We start from the raw sequence: 20,547 nt of genomic DNA on the forward strand, positions 1-20,547 counted from the left end.
ACTACAATGAGAAACCTGTGCACCGCAATGAAGAGAAAGCTGCTGCTCACCACAACTAGAGAAAGCCCGCGCGCAGCAACGGAGACCCAACGCAGCCAAAAAATAAAATAAAATAAAAATAAATAAATTAATTAATTTTAAAAAAATCAGTGTTGTGGCTGGACCGGCCCTTGAGTTCTTATTATGATTGAAAGATGCCATTCAGCAACAACCATCAGGAAACTTTGAGAAAATAAAGGTTTATTACTTATAAATTACACAGCACACCTGGAAATTACACAGCACTCCCGGGGCCACAGAGCAAGGTCCTGGGTAGAGAGAGAGAAGTGTGGGTCTGGGGTCCTGCTTTTATTGGGGTCAAGGGTGGGAGCCTAAGAGTTCGTGGGCTCACTCTTCATTGGTGAATTTAACATAGGTCGGAATTTAAAGCATAAGAAGAGAAAACAAAACAAGCAACCAAGTGGCCCAAGTGGTAAGTGACTGAAATCAGCCGAGATGTGTAAAACAAAAGTGCCTCAGTGGGAGGAGGTGGCCTGGCCCTTTACCTAGTCACATTTATTGGGGAGCCATCTATGAAGCCGATGCCTCCGCAATCAAAGGTTGTCAGGCACTCATATCATAAAAAAAAGGAAACCCAACTATCAGGGCTTCCAGTATGCTTGCCCTGACCCTGCCCTTGACCTTCTCCCTGGACCATCCTGCAGGAATGCTCTGTCCCCCTTTCAAGGCTCCCAGTTGGGGCGGGCCAGCTCCTATAAGGGGGATCCCCGCTGGGGCCCAGTGCCTCCCGCAGCCATGGACCCCCGTCGGCTCACCTGGGCGCTGGTGCTGCTGGGCCCGGCCTTGGCGCTCGCCCTACGCCCTGTCCCCGTCCAGGAAGCGCCCGAGAAGCTGTGCGGCCACCACTTCGTGCGCGCGCTGGTGCGGCTGTGCGGGGGCCCGCGCTGGTCCCCCGAGGATGGGCGACCTGTGGCTGGCGGCGACCGTGAGTAGGAGTGGGCGAGGACTGTGCTGTGGGGTCTCTGGGGCCGGGCGTGGGCAGGTGCATGCAGACGGGTTTGCATGCATGTTCTGGGGTCCACCTGCCGGCTGCGCGGGTGTGTGCAAGTCCACGGGGTATGCGCCCCCTGCCAGGAGCGGGAATCAGTGCGCGGCGAACGACGCGAGCGAGTCTGAACAAGTGCGTAGCCAGATCAGATCTGTCTTTATTTACAGTTTCAATATTTTGATCTTCAGGAATTTCTGCATTCATTTTAATTTTAAAATATTCCGTTACAATATGTTTGATCTTGGTTGTTGAGGTTTTTTGGCACCCCCTTAAAATTGTGGGCTCCAGGCCCGAGCCTGGCTCTCTTCACCCTAGTCCCGGCCCTGGTGCAGGGAGTATCAAACAGCTTTGTGTACAACGTCTGTCACATGCGTGTGTGTCCTGTGTGTGTGACCGGGTACAGATGGGTGTGCAGAGGTGCGCAGGGAAGTGGGAGGGGCTATGAGGGTGTGCGCCTGCGTCTGTGTGTACATGTATACGTCGTATGTCACCCCTTCTCTCACCTGCTCTGTGAAGTGTCTGTGCCTTCTTACCATAGGTGACACGTGGGAGTGTGCCTAGCTGGGGACTTAAGTGTGGTGTGGGTCGAGACTCCACACGTCCGGATGGGGGATTCAATCTGTGCCTGGTATACACTGGGCACTCAATAAATGCTTTCTGTTTCTGTGCATGATGAGTGGAGGCTGTGTGTGCAGCGTGAGTGGGGTCCTCTGGGGTCCCCCCTCTATGCTGAATTCCTCCCTGTCCCCAGGTGAGCTGCTACAGTGGCTGGAAGGACATCATCTCCTCCACGGGCTGATGGCCAGTGGGGACCCCATGCTGGTACTCGCCCCACAGCCCCTGCCCCAGGCCTCTCGCCATCCCCACCACCGCCGTCGCCGGGCAGCTGCCACCAACCCTGTCCGTCACTGCTGCCTCAGTGGCTGCACCCGGCAAGACCTGCTGACCCTCTGTCCCCACTGAACCCTCCTGGGGTGTGGCCTTGGGGGAGCCCGAGACCCACAGGGGTCCGGTCTGGTGAACTCCTGCTGCCACACAGCACCATGAAGCCCCATGTCTGGGGGGACTTTGTTGATTACCTCCTAGGACAAGGTGCTCACCACCTCACCCAGGCCACCTGTCCTCTGGGGGGCCAGCTGGGGAAAACACCAGATCCCAAACCTGGCTTGGAGGATCCTTGGTTTTGTGGAGATGCCAGCCACCTGTTCTCAAATGTTCTCACCTCAGAGGAGCCCAGTTACCCTGCTCCCTGCATTTGACACCCCTCTTGCTGTCCTATCAATAGTAAATAAATAAGATGCCTGCAGAATCTGAAGAAACTTTTTGCATTTTCTCAAGAAAAAGGCACAAGCCTGGGTCAGCCTTTGTGTGGAATTGTCCTCTGGCAGCCGTGGACCCACCAACACTTCCAGAAACTTAATAACAATTGGAGAAGCATCGCAATAAAAAGGGGGGAAACTGAGGCCAAGGGAGCTGGCTGTTTGCCAAGGTCAGACAGGGAGGGAATGGTCAAGTTCAGGATTCGAATCCAGGCCTCTGTCATGGCTCATGGGGGGCCTTAACCTCACTTAACATCCAACACAACACATGAATGTCTGAATGTCACAGTGGATTTTTTTTTTTTTTTTTTTTTTGGCAGTGCCGTGGGGCTTGTGGAACCGTAGTTCCCTGACCGGGGATTGAACCCATGCCACCTGCAATAAGCATGGAGTCCTTACCACTGGACTGCCAGGGAATTCCCCTCACAGTGGATATTTAGTGATCCAACTCTCACCATTCTTTTCACTTGTATCCTCCTTTCATCCTGAGATAGGAATTGTATGATTTGACCCTCTTGAAAAAAATGCTCGGGCATTTGACTATGTGATCTGTTCACATGTGTATTAGTTTCCTAAGGCTGCTGGAACAGCCACAGACTGGGCGGCTTAGAACAGTAGAAACTTATTCCCTCCCAGTTTTAGAGGCCAGAAGTCAGAAATCAAGGTGTTGGCAGGGTTGATTCTTTTTGAAGGGCTCTGAGGAAGATTCTGTCCCCCTGCCTCTCTCAACTCTGGGGAGCTACTGGCAATTCTTGGCTTGTAGCTGCATCACTCCAAGCTCTGCCCCCATTTTCACATCGTCTTCTTTTCCAGGTCTCTCTGTGTGTTCATTTCTGTCTGTGCTAAAAGCACTCTCATTGGATTCAGAGCCCACCCTAATCCAGGATGATCTTATCTTGATCCTTACCTTAATTACATCTGCAAAGACTCTACTTCCAAATAAGGCCATATTCTGAGGTGCCAGGTGGGTGGGAACTTTCGTGAGACACTATTCAATCCGGTGCAGCAGGGGAGCAGCACTCTTTCCCAAGGGCAAAGGGGAGAAACAGAAGGTGTTTGAGCAGGGGCAGGATGAGATCAGATCTACCTGGTAGAAACCCCTGCAGCCCCTGCCTCATCCAGGCCTGTCTCCTCTGGCTTGGAGGCTGCCTCAGCCTCCACCTTCCTTTTCAACAGTCTCCATGCAGCTGCAGGGCTTCTTAAAACTTAAAAATCAATAATGTCGGTACTTCCCCGGTGGCACAGTGGTTAAGAATCCGCCTGCCAATGCAGGGGACATGGGTTCGAGCCCTGGTCCAGGAAGATCCCACATGCTGTGGAGCAACAAAGCCCGTGCACCACACCTACTGACCTCGTGCCACAACTACTGAAGCCCACACGGCTAGAGCCCGTGCTCCGCAGCAAGAGAAGCCACCGCAATGAGAAGCCTGCACACCGCAACCAAGAGTAGCCCCCCCCCCGCCACAACTAGAGAAAGCCCGTGTGCAGCAACGAAGACCCAACGCAGCCAAAAATAAATAAATAAAATTAATCATGTCATTTCCTTGCTCCAAAGATGCCGTAACCCTCAAAATAACACCTTCTCTCCTCACCCAAACCCACAAGGCCCCATGTGACTAGTCCCTGTGATCTCCTGTCCCCTTTCCCTCCATCTCCTCCTTACCTCCAGTCACAGCTTCCTGGCTGCAATTTAAATGCTCTCAGATCGTCTCACCTCAGGGCCTTTGCATATGCTGTATCCTCCCTGGAACATCCTCCTCCCAATTCTCCCCAAGGCCATAACCTCCTCCTTCAGGCCCCATCTCTGCAGTCCCAACCCCAACTTCCTTCCTGGCTAGTGCCCGTCCCCATCACTGTGTGTCCAATTACCTCATCTGAATTCTCCTCAAAGTTCTTACCACTTCTGGTAACTTCCTGTTTCACTGTTCACAGGTTTGTGTCCTCACTATAAAGTGGGTCACTGCCCCCTGACCTTTTCCATGGGGCTGGGAGGAGGAGTACAGGGCAAGGCGTGTAGCACACAGTAGGTGCACAATAAATACTTAAAGAAGGGACATAAGGAGTGAGACAGAGGACAGTAGAGCTGTAGTCCCAGTGAGAGGAGGTGAGCCCGCGGAAGAGAGGGGAGGCTGCGTGGTGGCGGGGTGGGATTCAGTAGGAGCCTTGCCAGAAGCAGGTGGATCCAGCGTCCCATGCAGCTAGGAGCAGTATCACCCCTGTGTCTCTCTCTCCGGACCCTGCCATCAAGCTGGCAGTGAGAATCAGTCTGCAGGGGGGAATGTAAGCTGAGGGCAATAGGGAGCCATGGAGGGTATGTGTGGGGGGCAGGGGAGGATGATGTGAGATCTGCCAGATAGAAGCTTCCATAGCCTCTACTTCATCCTTGCTCTGTTTTACTGGTGTATATTTTCTTCTGGAAGTGAGATTTTAAGGATGAATGTAGACTGATCTGAGTTAAAACTTATAAATCACTTTAAAAAACAACAAAAAAAAGACCTCTAAGTCTTTGCAAAACATTTTATTCCCTGAGGACCTGGTCTCCAGTCCTCACTCTGCTGTGAGGCCCCCTTTGCCACTGCCCCAATTCCTGTGAAGCCTGTCTCAGACACCTGTCTGCGGTGGTGGTCAGGGTTGTCGCCCTGCAGGTAGGTGACCACGTTGTCTGGGTGGGCAAAGACGTCATCATCCCAGTTGAGCATAAAACTGGCATAAAACTGGCATGTGCACCGTGTCTTCTGCCACTGTAGGAAGAACACCTGCAAGGGGGGGTGGACAGGGCACATGGGCTTGGTGCCTGGGGCCATCAGCTTTGGGTCCCTGTCAGCCACCCCAGCCCAGCGAGGCCAGGCAAGGATGTGTTTTCCAGTTAGGCTATTCTGGGTTAAAGAACTCACTCTGTGGTCCTTTGCAACCAACTGTCCCTCTCTGTGCTTCAGTTTCCAACTTCCCAGACAGGACACATCATGGGACCTGCATCCAGGAGTGTTGGGGATCTACAGAGATGATGCTCTGTAAAGCAGCAAGAAGTGCTTGAAAATTGTCATATTTACATTTATTGCTATTCCTTCTGACTCTGCCTTGCCAAGCACTACCATTAAATAATTACTTGTATGATTGTTATATAACATCTACCTCCCCCATCAGACTCTGGGGTCCGCCTGGGTGGGAGCTGTGTCTCTCCTATGTGCCATCTCTTCGGCACCCATTATGGGGTCAACACTTTGTAGGCACTGGATTCATGTTTGTCAAGTTGATGTTTATCACATGCTTTTGTGTTCTGCGTTAAGAACGTGGCATGTTAAGAGGTTCTGGGCCCTCTACCCACCTCGGCTTCAGTTACCTCCATAACTTTGGCTGCATGCTAGGCACTGTACTCAGTGCCTGCCCTACCTTGAATCCTTAATACAATTTTAAGAGGCAGGTGTGGTCTTCAATCCCATTTACAGATGAGGAAATAGAGGCTCTCCAGAGAAAGTGCCTTGAGCAAGGTCATACAACAGAGAAGGTCTGTTGTTCAAAGTCTTGAACCCAGACCTGTCTGTGCTTACTATGAGCAGGAACCTGCACTGGGCCCCTTTCAACTTGTATCTCTACTCAGCTTACTCCATCCCCACCCTCCACATCCTGGGTACGTCCTTGGAGCCTTCAATTCCTCCTCTGAGCATGGGCAAGTTTCTGTCTACCTCTCATGGTTTCTTTTCCATCAGAAAGGTCTTTGTTGAGTATCTTCCACACAGACCTGGGCCTCATGGGGAGACAGAACCAGAACAAAGAAATAAGATGTGTTCTGTCCAGCTCTCCCCATGTGCCATTGCCAAATGTTATCTGAGCACCTTATGAATATCATCTCATGTAATCCTCACAGCAGCCCTCAGAGGTGGGTGAGTTCAATTAATATCCCATTTCCCTGATGAGGAAACTGACGCACAGAGAGGTGAATGATCATCCATGGCAAACAGCAGATAAGAAGCAGAGTCTCGATTTGAGCCCAGGTCATCAAGGCTTGGAAAGTCAGGCTTGTAAGTCCTTTCTCCCTGCCTCCCTTGGACAAAGAAGACTTCGGATCACCATGAGGACAGTAGATGGGTTGGGGGGGAGGTTGATGGGAGTTTCTGGTCCCCAGAGCTCCTCAGAGGAGGTGGTAGCAACTTTGGGCACCCCAATCAGGTGACACCCTCCCTCCCCCAGCCCACCTGTTTGAGCGTGAGGTTGAAGAATGAGTCGTAGAAATCCCACTGCAGGATGTCACCGTGCATCCGCGCCTCCATGGCCTACAGCCGGTTGAACTTGCGCGCCTCCAGCGGGTTGGGGTCCGTGCCCACGAGGAAGAGGCGGCGCAGCTGGATGCTGTGGACCTGGCGCTCACGGCCCCACCTGCGCCGCACCAGCTCCCGGTGCCTCTAATTGCTGGGCGAGGACTTGATCACCAGCAGCAGAAAGACTGGCTGCACGCACTTGTCAGGCGGCACGTCCTGGAGCAGCACGACGTCTCGGCAGTGTTTGTACAGCAGGAAGTTGCGGATGTGCGTGACTGCCTGGTGAAGTCCGGCGGGGCGGCTATGGAGGTGTTGGCCAGGCAGTGGGGTGGGCGGTGGGCGGGAGGGTGGTGAGGGCCAGACCAGAGCCACGGGGGTGCCTGGTGGCTCCTTCAGGCCTGGGCAGGTGGGTGGTGACCTGCAGACTGAAGAGGAAGAGGAGGGTGAAGGTGCCCAGAGCCACAGCCAGGCCCATCTCTGTCCACAGGGGCCGAGAACACCTCATTCTGGTCCGTCTGAGTTTGGGATTGGTCCGAAGAGACCCCTGGGCAGCTCCTGCAGACAATAACACTCACTGAAGATGCCTGAAGATGCCAGATGGGCCAAGCACTTTTCCAGAGCTACCTGTGGACCCCAACACCTGGTTGCAGCCCTATAGTTGCTCAAGTTGGAAAAATACTGAAATTCACTCCCAGAGATTCCCCCGGCTCCCACCTCCTCCAGTACCCCATGTTGGCTCTGACTGTTGCCCAGGCCCTACCGGGGATCAATATTTACAGAGAAAACAGGCATGGAGATGCCAAGGTGAGCCTCCCAGATTCAGTGTGCCCAGAATCCCACCCCCCACATCCAAGCTGATCCTCTTTATGTCCTTCTCTCAGAGATGGCCCAGGAGCCTCCCGGAGAGAGGCAGAGAACTCCCTATTTAGCAGTTGAGAGCTGCTGGGATCCTTCCTGCTTCCCTTTTCACTTACTCCTCCAGGAAGCTCTGAGCTTCTGGGATTCTGATATAACCGTCACTCATTCTTCTTGACTATTTTTAATGGTCCTGTGAGCTGAGCATGGGCCCTGGCTCTTCACAGAACCCTCAGGCCCAGCATGTCTCAAACAAAGCTATCTTCCTTGGCAAACTCCTCTTCCTCCTTTAAAACCCATCTCAAATAATCCATTCTCTGGGTAGTCCTCTTGGACCTCTCAGGAAGGGTCCTGGTTTCCTATTTAGCCCTGTCTCCCTCTCTGGCTAGGTCATTGAAACAGGAGGGAAGGGGGCAGGGCACAGCCTCTGAAAGAATGACATAGCCCACAGACATGACATAAACTGATTAGAACCAAATGGATCCAGGATGGCAGATAAGTCAACTTCCACTAGACCCTGAGCCTCAGTATACACTCACTGTAACACATCAGCAAGCTAAATGACACTATAGGCACCATGACAGTTCCAAGACCGACCATAAGGATCAAAAAGTGGGCGGTGGCCCAATTCCTGGAAATCCCCGCACTTTCCCAAAATAGCTGGAATACTCCTCCCACTCATTAGCCTATAAAATTACCCACCCCTATAAAAACTGATAACCCCATACCCTGGTGCCTTTCTCACCTGATATGGTGTGTGATCTCAGTTGGAAGACTGTGGGGTTTGGCCGGGTTCGAGTCCAAATGTCAGTCTGGGTTTAGGCTGGGTTCGAGTCCCAGCACGTGGGTTCAAGTCCCAATCTGAGGTTTCATCATGATCTCTGACTTTTTCTTCCCAAGACTGGGGGCTTCTTGAGGGTCCTGGCATTGCCCAGCATGAGGCAAACACACGGAGGAAGCAGAGAGTGTCTGAATGAATGAATTTATGAATAAAAGTAAATTCATTAAGTTTCTCTCTGGCACACTTTTTTTGGGCAGGGGGGGTGAAGTAGAAAAGAAGAGGGCTTCCCTGGTGGCGCAGAGGTTGAGAGTCCGCCTGCCGATGCAGGGGACACAGGTTCGTGCCCCGGTCCAGGAAGATCCCACATGCCGCGGAGCGGCTGGGCCCGTGAGCCATGGCCACTGAGCCTGCATGTCCGGAGCCTGTGCTCCGCAATGAGAGAGGCCACAGCAGTGAGAGGCCCGCGTACCGCAAAAAAAAAAAAAAAAAAGAAAGAAAGAAAAGAAGAGCTTTATTGCTTTGCCAGGGAAAAGGGGGAAGCAGAAGGCTCCTGCCCCTTAAAACTGTGTGTCACAACCTAGGAGGATTTGGCAATGGTTCGAGGGCAGGGTTGCTGATAAGGATTAGGGTGTGTGCAGGGCCTGCACTCCTTTAATCTGGTCTCAGGTAATCTTTTTTTTTTTTTTTTTTTTGCGGTACTCTCACTGTGGGTATTCAACAAGTACCTAGTGGGTATTCAACAAGTATTTGTTGAATGAATATGTGAACCCCAGCACTTACCTCAGATTGCCTCAGGATGTCTGTGCTCGTCGGGGGTCTCCTCGCTCTCCCCTCTGGCACCTGAAACACTGTGGGGGTAGTCAGTGGATTCTGGTAGGCCCCTCGAGCTCCAAGCAACCCCACCCAACAATTGCCTGGGAGCAAGAAGAGAGTAGTTTCCCATTTTATCTAGAGCCACAAATGGGTGCTGGTGCTGGGGACAGAGGCTCCTTCCCTGACCCATGAGGCCATTTCCCCAACGTGCCCATCACTGTCTCTGCACACTGCCTGGCCAAGGCCTCTCCAGCCAGGTGTCTCCCCGAAATGGGGCTCAGATCCCACTCCACAGGTTCTGCTGTGTGACCTTGGGAAAGAAGCTTGACCTCTCTGAGCTTCAAAGTAAAATGGGAATTAGCCCCATGTAAGAGTGTGGTTGGGATTTTAACCTCAAACATGCTGAGCACGGTCCTGCCTCAGGACCTTTGCACAGGTTGTTGCCTCTGCCTGATTCTCCAGATTTCTATACAACTCCCTCCTCCCCCTCCTCTTGTCTTTGCTCAAATGTCCCCTTCTCAGGAACACCTCCTCAGGACACACCATCTCACTGGCAGCCCTGATCCCCCACCCTAGCCTACTTTTTCTTTCTTCCACAGCACTTTTCACCTCCTAAAATAAAAACTTAAAAAATGGGGCTTCCCTGGTGGCGCAGTGGTTAGGAACCCACCTGCCCGTGCAGGGGACACGGGTTCGAGCCTTGGTCTGGGGAGATCCCACATGCCGCGGAGCAACTAAGCCCGTGCGCCACAACCACTGAGCCTGCGCTCTAGAGCCCACGAGCCACAACTACTGAGCCCGTGTGCCACAACTTTTGAAGCCCGCGCGCCTAGAGCCCCACAACAAGAGAAGCCACCGCAGTGAGAAGCCCACGCACCGCAACAAAGAGTAGCCCCCGCTCGCCACAACTAGAGAAAGCCCGTGCACAGCAACGAAGACCCAACGCAGCCAAAAATAAATTAATTAATTAATTTTAAAAAACCTTAAAAAATGTACTGCTTCTCATCCATCTTCCCCACCAGAATACAAGCTCCATGCAATAAGTCTTATTCGTCATTTTATCCCCAGCCCCTAGAACTGTGCTTGGTGCATAGTAGGCGCTCAGTAAATGTGTTGAATGAATGAATGAACGAACGAATGCTGGGATGCCACAGCATCTGAAAAAATATTGACTCTTGGGACTTCCCTGGAGGTCCGGTGGTTAGGACTCCGTGCTTCCATTGCAGGGGGTACGGGTTCGATCCCTGGTCGGGGAACTAAGATCCCGGAAGTCGCATGGCGTGGCCAAAATATATATATATATTGACTCTCAGAATGAATTTATACATTCATTCATTCGAGCCAATATTTACTGTGCTTCTCCTGTGTGCCAGGCACCTCCCAGGGGTGGGGACACAGTGGTGAACAGGCACGGGATACCTCAATGTCTCGGCCACTCTGGGACCCACATGCTTGAGGGGGAACAAACACTAAATAAAAACCTTGGTGAAGAGATGCAAGGGGATGAATGCCACGGGAGGAAATGGGGTTGGGTGGCGGGCGTGGATTTTGAGGTCTGGATGACATTTAAGCTGGGATGTGAATGGCACAGAGGAGCCATCATGGCTGAGGTTGTGAGGGAAAGATCCCCAGGGAGGGAACAGCAGGTGCAAAGACCCTGAGGTGGGAATGAGCTGGTGGAGTCTGAGCAGCTGGGGACCCTGTCTGCAGGTGGCACAGAGCCTGTCTTGTTTCCATGGCATCCCTGGGTTAGCGGCCAGCCTCAGCGAGTGGTTCACCATCCAGAGGGCAGGTCTGGGAGACCCAAAAAGGCAAATCATAATCTTGAGAGGAGACTGTGAACTGAAAAATGTTGCAAGAATGAACAGAATCCTAGAAGGACATTTTCCTGAGCTGAAAAGGGGCCCGAGTCCAGAGTGGACCACAAGAAAGGAGCGTTCCCAGGTGAACCTGGCAGATCCCTGAGCTCCGAGGACAGGAAAAAACTCAAGAGCTGCAGTAGAAAGCCCAAGTCACCAAAAATAAGACCAGAGATGTCACAACATTCTCTTCGGTGACACTGGTGGCCAGAGACCCACAGATGCTGGAAGACAAGGGTGTGCCTGGGACCCTAACTTCTGGCTAAGAGACACCCTCATTCAGAATCCCATGAAAATTTAGAGGGTGATTCACCCCCTACCCCATCTGCAGTTTAGAGTCTAAATCAGTTTTCAATTAGGGATTATTCTGCTCCCACAGGATACTTACTGGGCAATGTCTAGAGACATTTCTGGTTATCATGATTGGGGCAGGGTGGAGATATGGGACTGCTAATGGCATCGAGCAGGTGGAGGCCAGAGATGCTGCTTAAATTAACATCCTATAGGGCACAGGATGGCCCCATGACAGAAGATGATCCAGCAATTTCAAGATTGAGAAATCCTGGTCTAAATAAACACAGAAACCAGAACAGAGAACTCAAAAGGAGGAAGGATCCAAAGAGGAGAATGAAGGACTGAACAAAGAAGCTTGATATAGGTTTAGTTAAGTTCATTAGATGGAGTATTTATGAGATTTATTGCTATTTAAATAGAAAATCAAACCTAAATGGCCAAGGATCTGTTAGCTGGGAATGTGTTTAGTGCCAAACAAGAGCTCCAAAACAAAGAAAGATACCTCAACAAATAGGAATATTTACAACTCAGCCAAACCTGGACATTGGGGAGGGGGAAGGTGTGAGAAGAGGTAAAATGACTAAATGGCTCATATCACTGGGATCAGGGTATCTGGGCAAAATAGAAGCTCTTGGGGGTGGCCATTTGGTTTTAATTAAATCCATTAATGCCCTTCTTTTCCTTGCATTTTCTTTCTTGTTTATTTGTAAGATCCCTTTGCATATAAACACTTCATCTTTGTTGGCTACCTGCATTCCCAACTTTTTCTTGCCAGGTCTCTGGTTTCTTTAAATGGAGGAATCTTACAGCGACGTCACCCTCCCAGCCCCCATAAGGCTCCTGATTGAGGTCTGAGAGCTCAAGTTGGGGGTGGAGGGGATGGAGGCTCACGTCCCCTTCCCCTTTTACTAGACCTCTATTAATGCATCCCAGATCCCCTTCCCTTTTCCAGCCACCAAGGCTACCTCCACCTCTAACTCATGGCCCCTTAAAACTTCAAGTAGCAAATGTTTCCAAACTCGCAACATCCCACATCCAGACTGGCATAAAAAAGAAACTCCAGGCCCCGCTTTCAGCCAGGCTGAGAGTGCTGGGGATTCACTGGTCCAGGATACCTTGCTGGGTGTCTCAGTGGGCTGTATCCCAGGTAGTCCCCAACCTCTCCTTACAGGCCTTACTTTCTAAATGGGCTGGGACCTCACACCTACCGTGGGAAAAGCTGGGGCTTACGGGCTCCACTTAGCCAAGGACAGGAAGCCTCTTGGTATTACTTCCTCCTAAGCGACTGTGCGGCAGCTCTGGGGACTTTGCTGGTGGGGCTGTATGGCTGGTGAGAAGTTCCTCTCAGGTCTGCTTTCGATTCCCTGACCCCACACAAGATTCTCCTGTCTACCCTCTCCAGTTCTGGAAGGATTGGGCTTGTGGAAGCCCAAAAAGCTGCTCACTCTGAAGTTTGTGGGGTCTGAATAACTCTGGGGGAATCCCCACCCCCATTTCATAGCTGGAGAAGTGAAGCTCAGAGAGTTGTCCCAAGGTGGCCCAGTGGGTGACTCACATTACCACAGAAATCCACATTATCTCCAAGTCCTTCAGCTCTGAGAAGGGTCTCAGTGGCTCTTATCTCAAAACACATATATGAAAACTATTCATTCGTTCAACAAATAGGTTCTGGAGGAATTGAGAAGCCTCAACCCTGGGCCTGGCCCCCCAGAAGCCCTCAATCTGGGGGAGACAAATCCAGACACCTGTGGGATCAGGGCTGGGCCAGAAGAATGGATCAGGATATTGAAGTTGAGGTTTTGAAGGATGCATATGAGTTCACCAAAGGGAGTTCAGGTAGCAAAGAGAGCAAATACAAAAGCAAGGAAGGGAAAGAAAACAAAGCCTATTCAAGGAATCATGTGTAGTTTATTTTGCTGAAAAGCAGAATTTGGAAAGGGGTTGATTTCTGAGGCTAAGAGGTGGAGCCAGACCCTGTAAAGACCTTGAATGCCAGGCTGAGTAGTGGGGCTGTTTCCTGGGGGCATGGGCGAGCCATGGAGGTGTGTGAGCAGGGAGCAGAGGTCAGATTCCTTGTTGAATGGTACCTCTTTGCTCTGAGTTGACCTTGGTGAGTCACTTCCCCTTGGGAGTCTATTTCCTCATTAGCACATGGAAGTGCTGAGAATACTCCCTGCCCCACAGACACACAATGGGTCACTTTCTATTGAGTATTAAAGGGCTTGGCATACATTGACTATGCGATGACAACCTCAGTGACCTTGGTTCATTGTCCTGGCTCCTTTAGTGCCCCCACTTACAGATGGGGTTATTGAGGCTCAGCATAAAGCAGGAGTGTCTATGAACATGTACGAATCCAACCGTTTTACTTGTTGCACTGACTTGTGGGCCATAGAGTATTTACTAAGCACCTACTGTGTGCAGGGTGCAGGGGACACAGCCATGGCCAAGCCAGCCCTTCTTTTATGATATTAATACATGAGGGAGTGATTTGTTTAGTCGCAGCTGCAATAAATGCTGTTGAAGAAGGAGGGATCCCTGGCAGGGGAGGGACCTGAGCAGCCTGGGGACATCCTGAAGGATGAAGGGAAATCACCTGGGCAGAGCCCCAGGGGAAGGGCATTCTAAGCAGAGGGCACAGCAAGTGCAAAGGCCCTGAGGTGGGCCTTTAGGTTATCAAAGGGAGAGAGAGGAGGCGGTGTGGTTGGAGAAGTGGAGGAGGAGGGAGATAAAGGCAGGGTTGCCAGATGATGGCAGGGGGAGGATCAGGAAATGGGGCAGACCACAAAGCAGCTCTTATGTTGCAAGTAAGGAGCAATGGGGATCCATGGACGGTGTGTGAGCAGGGGAGGGACAAGATGGAGTTATGCTTTGAAGAAGTCCCCTGTGGGGCCACTGAAGGGGAAAAGGCGATCAGGGCAGGAGTTAGAGGCCAGGGCAGCAACCAGGAAGAAGAATTTGGGGACCTGGATAGGGGCTGGCTGGCAGGGTACAGGGACGTGGGTGAGTTCAGCAAATAGGATGAAGGGAGTCATCAATATTTAGAGCCTGGGACCTCCCTGGCAGTCCAGTGGTTAAGACTCCGCACTTCCACTGCAGGCAGCAGGGGTTCGATCCCAGGTTGGGGAACTGAGATCCCATATGCAGTGTGGCATGGCCAAAAAAAAAAGAAACAAAATTTAGAGCCTGGATGTGGGGGACAGAGAAGGATAGACCAGGGAGAACAAAATGTGAGAAGTCTCTGAGCCTTTCACAAGGGGACGTTTTGGGGCAGCAGGTGACCCAGATATGGTGTCTGGGCGAGAGCCTTCGGGACACGATGCCATGTAAACCAGGAAGATCCATCAGGCATTTGATGGATGAACACATCCATATAGTGCCTGCACGTGGCAGGGCCTCCTCCATGTTCCTCCCTACAGACCGTAGTGCCACGGTGTACAGAGTCACAGCAGTGATGTCCGGGCTGACTCTCAGGGCCCATCACCCAGTCCCCTCACTGCAATACCGGCCAGTCCTGCTCGGGGCTGTTTGCCCTCCATGCACTGTTGCAACTTCACCATCACTTAGAGCCTGCTTTCTGCAGCGCACCCAGCAAAACCACTTGTTTTCGTTGGCTGCAACCCAAAAGCCCCCACCCTGGGGTGCTCTCAATCTCCTTCTCCTCCCACCCCATGTCCACTGCCCCCTTTCCTCCACTCTTGCCACGCCAGCCTCTTCACAGCTCCTTCAAACACCCGGGCTCAGCCCTGCCACAGGACCTTTGCACCTGCCTTTCCTTCCACCTTGGATGCCCCTCTCTCCTGCTCTTCCCCCTGTTTCTCCTTGATCTTCAGGCTTCCGCCCAACATCACCTCCTTAGAGACGCCCCAACCTCCCAGCTAGAACACCGCACCCCGGCTCTGCTTTCCTCTGCTGCTCTCACCGCCATTAGACAAAACTGCTCACTTCCCTCCTGTCCATCTCCCCAGCCAGCCTGGAGCTCCAGAGGGGTGGGGCCCAGCATCTTGACCCTCACAGCTGCGTCCCCAGTTGGTGCTCACTGCTGTTTGCTGCATGAGGAAAAATGCTAACAATGACTCACATATTGGTTATTTCCTTGTGCCTCACTTCAGGCTAACCCCATTCTAGGCAGCAGCTGCCACCGTCCCCTACCTGGGACCTTGGGGATGCAGGTGATTCAGTCCTGATAAGGCAGCAAGCACATCCTTGGAGCCAAGGGGGCAGGACCAAGAGGCACTGAATATTCCTGACTCTGAATAGTCCTAACGTGCTAAAGGGCCAAATATTCACGGCACTAAAATATTCAGGATGCATTTAATGAGCAAGAAGCACTGAATATTAGTGAAGTGCTGAATATTAATGATCTGTTAAATATGCAGGAGGCACCCAGTATTTATAATATATGAAATAGTTATAAGGCAACAATTAATAGTTGCCAGGCACATTTGTGATGCATTAATGAATATGCATATTACCACAATGAATATGATATGAATGAGCCACTAAACCACCCTGAATAGACAGTCACTGAACAGTCATGATTCGTTGCATATATACACTCAGTACTAAATATTAATAACTCACTGAATATTAATGAGACACTAGATGTACGGAAGGGGCTGACCACTCAGCAGAATTAATTAGGGACCCCCGCTGGTGACAGTGCTCTAGTCCCCCAACCTCTGCCTACACCCCCAAGTGACAGTCAAGGTCTGTCAAGGACCCAGGCACGTATGGCTCCAGGCACCTCTGTCCCCCTCACCTCCCCTTGGGAGGCCAGGAAGGCAGAGAAGCTGAGACACATGGGGAAGTGAGAATGTCACACAATCCAGGTGGCAAGGCCCTACCCATTAGCACCCTTGGGGGGCCTGGACCAGCCCCCCCATCCCCACCCTGCACTATTTCACAGACAGTGGGGGCTTGCCTGACACTGACTTGGAGGCCTCCATCACATCAAGGTGAATCCCCACACGACGCTCCCAATTTCCAGATGAGGAAACTGAGGCTTGAAGAGGGTGAATCTTGGGTCCCTCTCCAGGCCTGTCAGACACATACCCATGCGCCGCCCTCCTTACCCCAGCTCCGGGGACCCCCAGGCCTGGGTGCTCCCAAACAGCCCAGTCACTGGGGCTCAGTTCTTGAATCAGGAACATGAGGGCTCGTTCCCCCCACTCACCCAGCAGCCGTGAGGACCAAGAGAGCTGATGTTCCTGAGACAGCCACCGTGGCCCCCGGGGAAGGAAGGCCTGACCCGGCTACTGGTCATCTGTGGGCGCGGGGTAGGTAGCTGCCCCCTGCCCGCTCCAGGCCTCAGCAGCCTCATCTGGAAAGCTGCCTGGCGTCAGCTGCCCACTCACGGTTCGCCCCCAGCAGGTGCTAAGTATCAGCTCCGCTGTGGCTTCAATTGCTCCTGTACTCCCCACTGACGCTCAGCTGGGATCTGGATGGGGATGGGGGCCTGGAATATTCTGGGGCTGCCAAAAGGAGAGGTGAGGGGTGGGGGGTGACAGGAGGACCCCATTTGTGTGTATAACCCCCTAGCCCTGGGAAAGGCTAGAGGACTAAGCGGTCACCTTTTCTCCAAGTCACACATATACGAAGTGCCAACAATGACGATATTAGTATCGCAGCAGCAGCTACCGCTATCACTTGCACACTGGTCACTGCTCTGAGCTGAACGCCCGGTGTGTACCATGCCCTGGTCTAGGTTCTGGGCACCCAACCAAGTTGATGGAGACAAACCACCATGTTTGGGGAGCCAATGGGCTAATGGGGAACAGAGGCAGCGAAGGAGACAATTTTCCAGAAAAGGGTAAGTTCCAGGAATGAAGACCCAAGGACGGGAGCCAGGGGTGCTTGCAGGAGAGGGTGCGAACCACTGGCCTGCGGATGGGCCCCCGTGGCTCTCACTGGGCCTCCCAAGGAGGTCCCCTGTTCCAGTTCCCAGCGGGGGCAAGGTAGGCACAGAGAAGGCACCCACCTACCAGAGGCCAGGTTGCTGGAATTTGAACACTGACGAGCTGGACCTGCGGGTGATCCCTCACAGGTTCGTACCAGTTTGGCCTTCCAGTAATGACGGGCTGGTCCCTTTTTACAAGGACCATGAGTTGCTTTTGTAAACAGGAAAATAAAAGAAGAGAAAGCCCAGTAAAGATAATTCGTAAGAAAGCCTCATTATGGGCCAACTCTGCTTACCATGTGTGTAAGTGGGTTTTATGCAAATATACGTCCAACATTCACTTTGGTGAACCCCTGGGCGTGGAAGAAAGGGTGGGAGGGGGCAGGGTGACACACACACTTTGGACCCTTGAGTCCTCTGTTTCCAGGTCCCAGGGCTCCTAATGGATGACTCATTGGATGAGCCTGCCCTCCCCCACTGCAGAAACTGCCCGGGGTACCTAGGATGGGTCCAGGAAGGATTCTGAGGCTGGACATAGGCCCCTGATTAAATGCCAGCCCTGCCCCCAGCTGAGCCTCAAACGGCATCTCTGGGCTCATTTCCTAGATGGGGAAACAGGCTAGGGAGGCAGGCTGTGCATCGCAGTTCAACCTCAGAATCTTCCCATGATCCAGGGCTGATGTGCAAATTGAACCTCTGGGAACCTTCTGGAGGACCTCCACACCTGGTCAGGACCCTAATCCAGGCTTTGTCCGACATAATTTCTTTCATGCAAAGATAAATATCACCAATGAGTCACATAATCAGGATTAGAGTTAACATGCCATATCCTGCATGCAGCCTTTCCACCATCAGCTCATCGACACTCCACACTTGTGCTGGGAGGTAGGGCTATGTTAGCCTCATTTTTATTGATGGGGAAACTGAGACACAGAGAGGTCTAGGAACCCATTCAAGGGAGGTCAAATGGTAGCCCAATCCCTGCCTTTAACCACCACCCGGTGGGACCTCCTTTAGTCTGCTATCTTGGTAGTGAGTTCCCCTATCACGGGGGGCAATCAAGCTGAGCCAGACTCCCATCAGGCGGAGGGACCACAATGGGCATCCTCCCTGGCTCATGGGGGATGGGGGGCAAGTTATTGACTCACTCTGGGCCTCAGAGGCTGTTGGCAGGAAGAGAAGACACTCAGTGATGTCTTATCTCCTCCTCCTGGGCTAACCCAGCCCAGCCCCAGGGTCCCTGGGCTAAGCAGGCTTGTCTGGATTCCCCAAGCTCTGGCTTGGAGCAGAGAAGCTCCAACGCCCCTTCTCAGTTCCCCCACACCCAGAGTACCTGGCATGAATCACTCTCTGCACCCTGGGGGCGAGGGAGAGGGGAAGGGAGGGTGTCCAGGCTGGGCTGGGCAAACATGAGCTGCTCACCTAGGCTGCTAAGAGGTGGGGGCCCAGTGACCTGACGCAGGGGCCACACCTCTTCCTCTGGACTCTTCAGCCCTGTCTGTCATGGTGGCCGCCTTGGGAACTGAAAGGGCAGTGGGAGAAAGTGGTGGCCCCAGGGCCAGCCTCAAATCCATCAAACTTCCTCTGGGCCCTGAATTCCAGATCTGGACAACAGGGAGGCCCTGGCCCCAGGGGGTGGGAGGTGAGGGTAGGGGGTAGGGAGAGGGGGGAGGGGAGGGTTGGCGTAGAGGGTTTGGGGGGAGGGGGATGGGTCCTCAGTTTCCCCATCTGAAAAGTGGCCATGATAAAAAAAATCTGACCCAGAGGGAAAGTTGGTTGAGAACCTGGAAAGGTGGCTAATGACGTAACTGTAATATACTTATGGTGATGGCTGACATTCTGTGGGCCCCACTGAGTGGCCATTGCACTTACTGACTTATTTCACCTTCATCACAGTTCCGTATCATGAGCCCCACTTGACACATAGTAAAACTGAGGCTCAGAGACCTACAGTCACTCACTTGAGGTCTTTCAGTGGCCAGAAGCGCCCCCATCATAACAGCTTCCACTGCCTAACCCCTCAGGCATCCTCATGGAAGCCAGGTCATTTTGCTACCTCCCAGAGGGGACACTGAGGTGCATTCAGAGACCAGGAGCAACCAAAAGCAAGCAACACAGCCAGGCACTGGCTGAGCAGGGACCTGAATGGATCCCAGAGGAAACTGTGAACTGGGGTGCCCAGGCCGGAACCTGGTCCAGTGCCTGGCAGCGCTGGGGTTCAGCAGTGGTTCCCTCAAGAAACAATAATAAACCCAACCTGGGAACCCGGGTGTTGTTCCTGCCTATACCCTCTCAATCAGTATGCTAACAATCTCAACAATAACGATAACAGTAATAGTAACGGCCAGCGCATACAAAGCTCCCTCCACTCCTGGGTTCCGATCCCACCCTATCCTAGGAGGAGGATGGGAGGTGGGGGTCCAGGGTCGCTTCACTGTGTCCACGACTGCGACGGGACATTGTCCAGGATCAGGGATGCCACAGCTCCACGTGGCCTCGGTCTCCCCCCATTCCCCAGGCGTGGGTGAGGCTTCCTTCCCGGCCAAGACTGAGCCGGCCTTGGCACGCAGGCGAGTACTATTACCCATGGGTGAGGGCAACAGGGCTATTGAGACCCGGGGCTCCAGGATCTCCCTGCCTGTTCAGGGTAAACGCGGCAGATACCCGACCCCAGGGACCTGCAGGGGCTTCCCTAGAGCCCCAACTCCGCCCCCCACCAGGGTTCCGCTAGATCCTCCGAGGCCCCCAATACTCACCCCCAGACAGCCGTCCAGCCTCCGACCCCTATCCCTGCTCCTCTTGGCTCGCGAGCAAGAGGAAGCGTTTCACCTGAGCACGAGCCCCCGCCCTTCCCGGCTTCGCTGCTTCCTGCCTGCCTCCCGCCGGAGCCCCCACTTCCAGCTGGGCCGTTTCTGCAGGGCCCAGTACAAGTTCTCCTGCCGGCCCCTCCCTTCTTCCCTCCCCGGCCCCGCCCCTTCCCCTCCACTGACCGCATGGCACCACCCAGGCTGCTTCTAGCCTCCCCCGCCCCTATCCCGGCTCACGACCCTACTTGAGTCCTGCCCACAGTCAGAGAGTGAGCTCCCCGCGGCTGGAGGTGTGCAAACAGCGCCTTCTTCGGCACAGGGCCCCGGGCAGGGTTGGTCCAACGTGTGTTCGATGAAGAAATGATTAAAAGAGGGGCAGGGAGGTAAGTTGAACCTAGTGGCTCTTCAAGAGGTTAGAATGTTTCAGAACCCGATAACCTATCCTGAGACACCAGACGTCTGGATGCCGTGGGCTGGCATTTTCAGAAGTCAGATAGGAAGATTCTTGGGATTGGAGCTGGTGAAGATTCAAACCCTGCTGTGTGCTGCGTCTGAGTCTCTAGAAGTTTCTGGTGTTGACACGTTAGAGTTGGGAGCTCTGGGGAGGGGGAAGATC

The 20,547-nt window shown here is 52.9% G+C and overlaps 2 protein-coding genes across 2 annotated transcripts; one reads left to right on the plus strand and one right to left on the minus strand.

The window, feature by feature from the left end:
• Positions 1-795: 795 nt before the first annotated feature.
• INSL3 (insulin like 3) lies at positions 796-2,011 on the plus strand (the record flags this gene model as incomplete). The annotated part of the gene is made up of 2 exons (XM_079702851.1): positions 796-985; positions 1,800-2,011. The coding sequence occupies 2 exons, from the start codon at positions 796-798 to the stop codon at positions 2,009-2,011; spliced, it is 402 nt and encodes a 133-aa protein (XP_079558977.1).
• Positions 2,012-4,865: 2,854 nt separating this feature from the next.
• Positions 4,866-8,289, minus strand: B3GNT3 (UDP-GlcNAc:betaGal beta-1,3-N-acetylglucosaminyltransferase 3; the record flags this gene model as incomplete). Its single annotated transcript, XM_079701513.1, is given in 8 exon segments — positions 4,866-5,123; positions 6,561-6,638; positions 6,642-6,767; positions 6,771-6,898; positions 6,901-6,946; positions 6,948-7,041; positions 7,043-7,178; positions 8,224-8,289. Coding segments are annotated over 7 exon segments (816 nt in total). The 5' UTR covers positions 7,129-7,178; positions 8,224-8,289.
• Positions 8,290-20,547: the final 12,258 nt, after the last annotated feature.

The sequence above is a fragment of the Hyperoodon ampullatus genome (genome assembly GCF_949752795.1).
Source record: "Hyperoodon ampullatus genome assembly, chromosome: 4".
Taxonomy (NCBI): Eukaryota; Metazoa; Chordata; class Mammalia; order Artiodactyla; family Ziphiidae; genus Hyperoodon; species Hyperoodon ampullatus.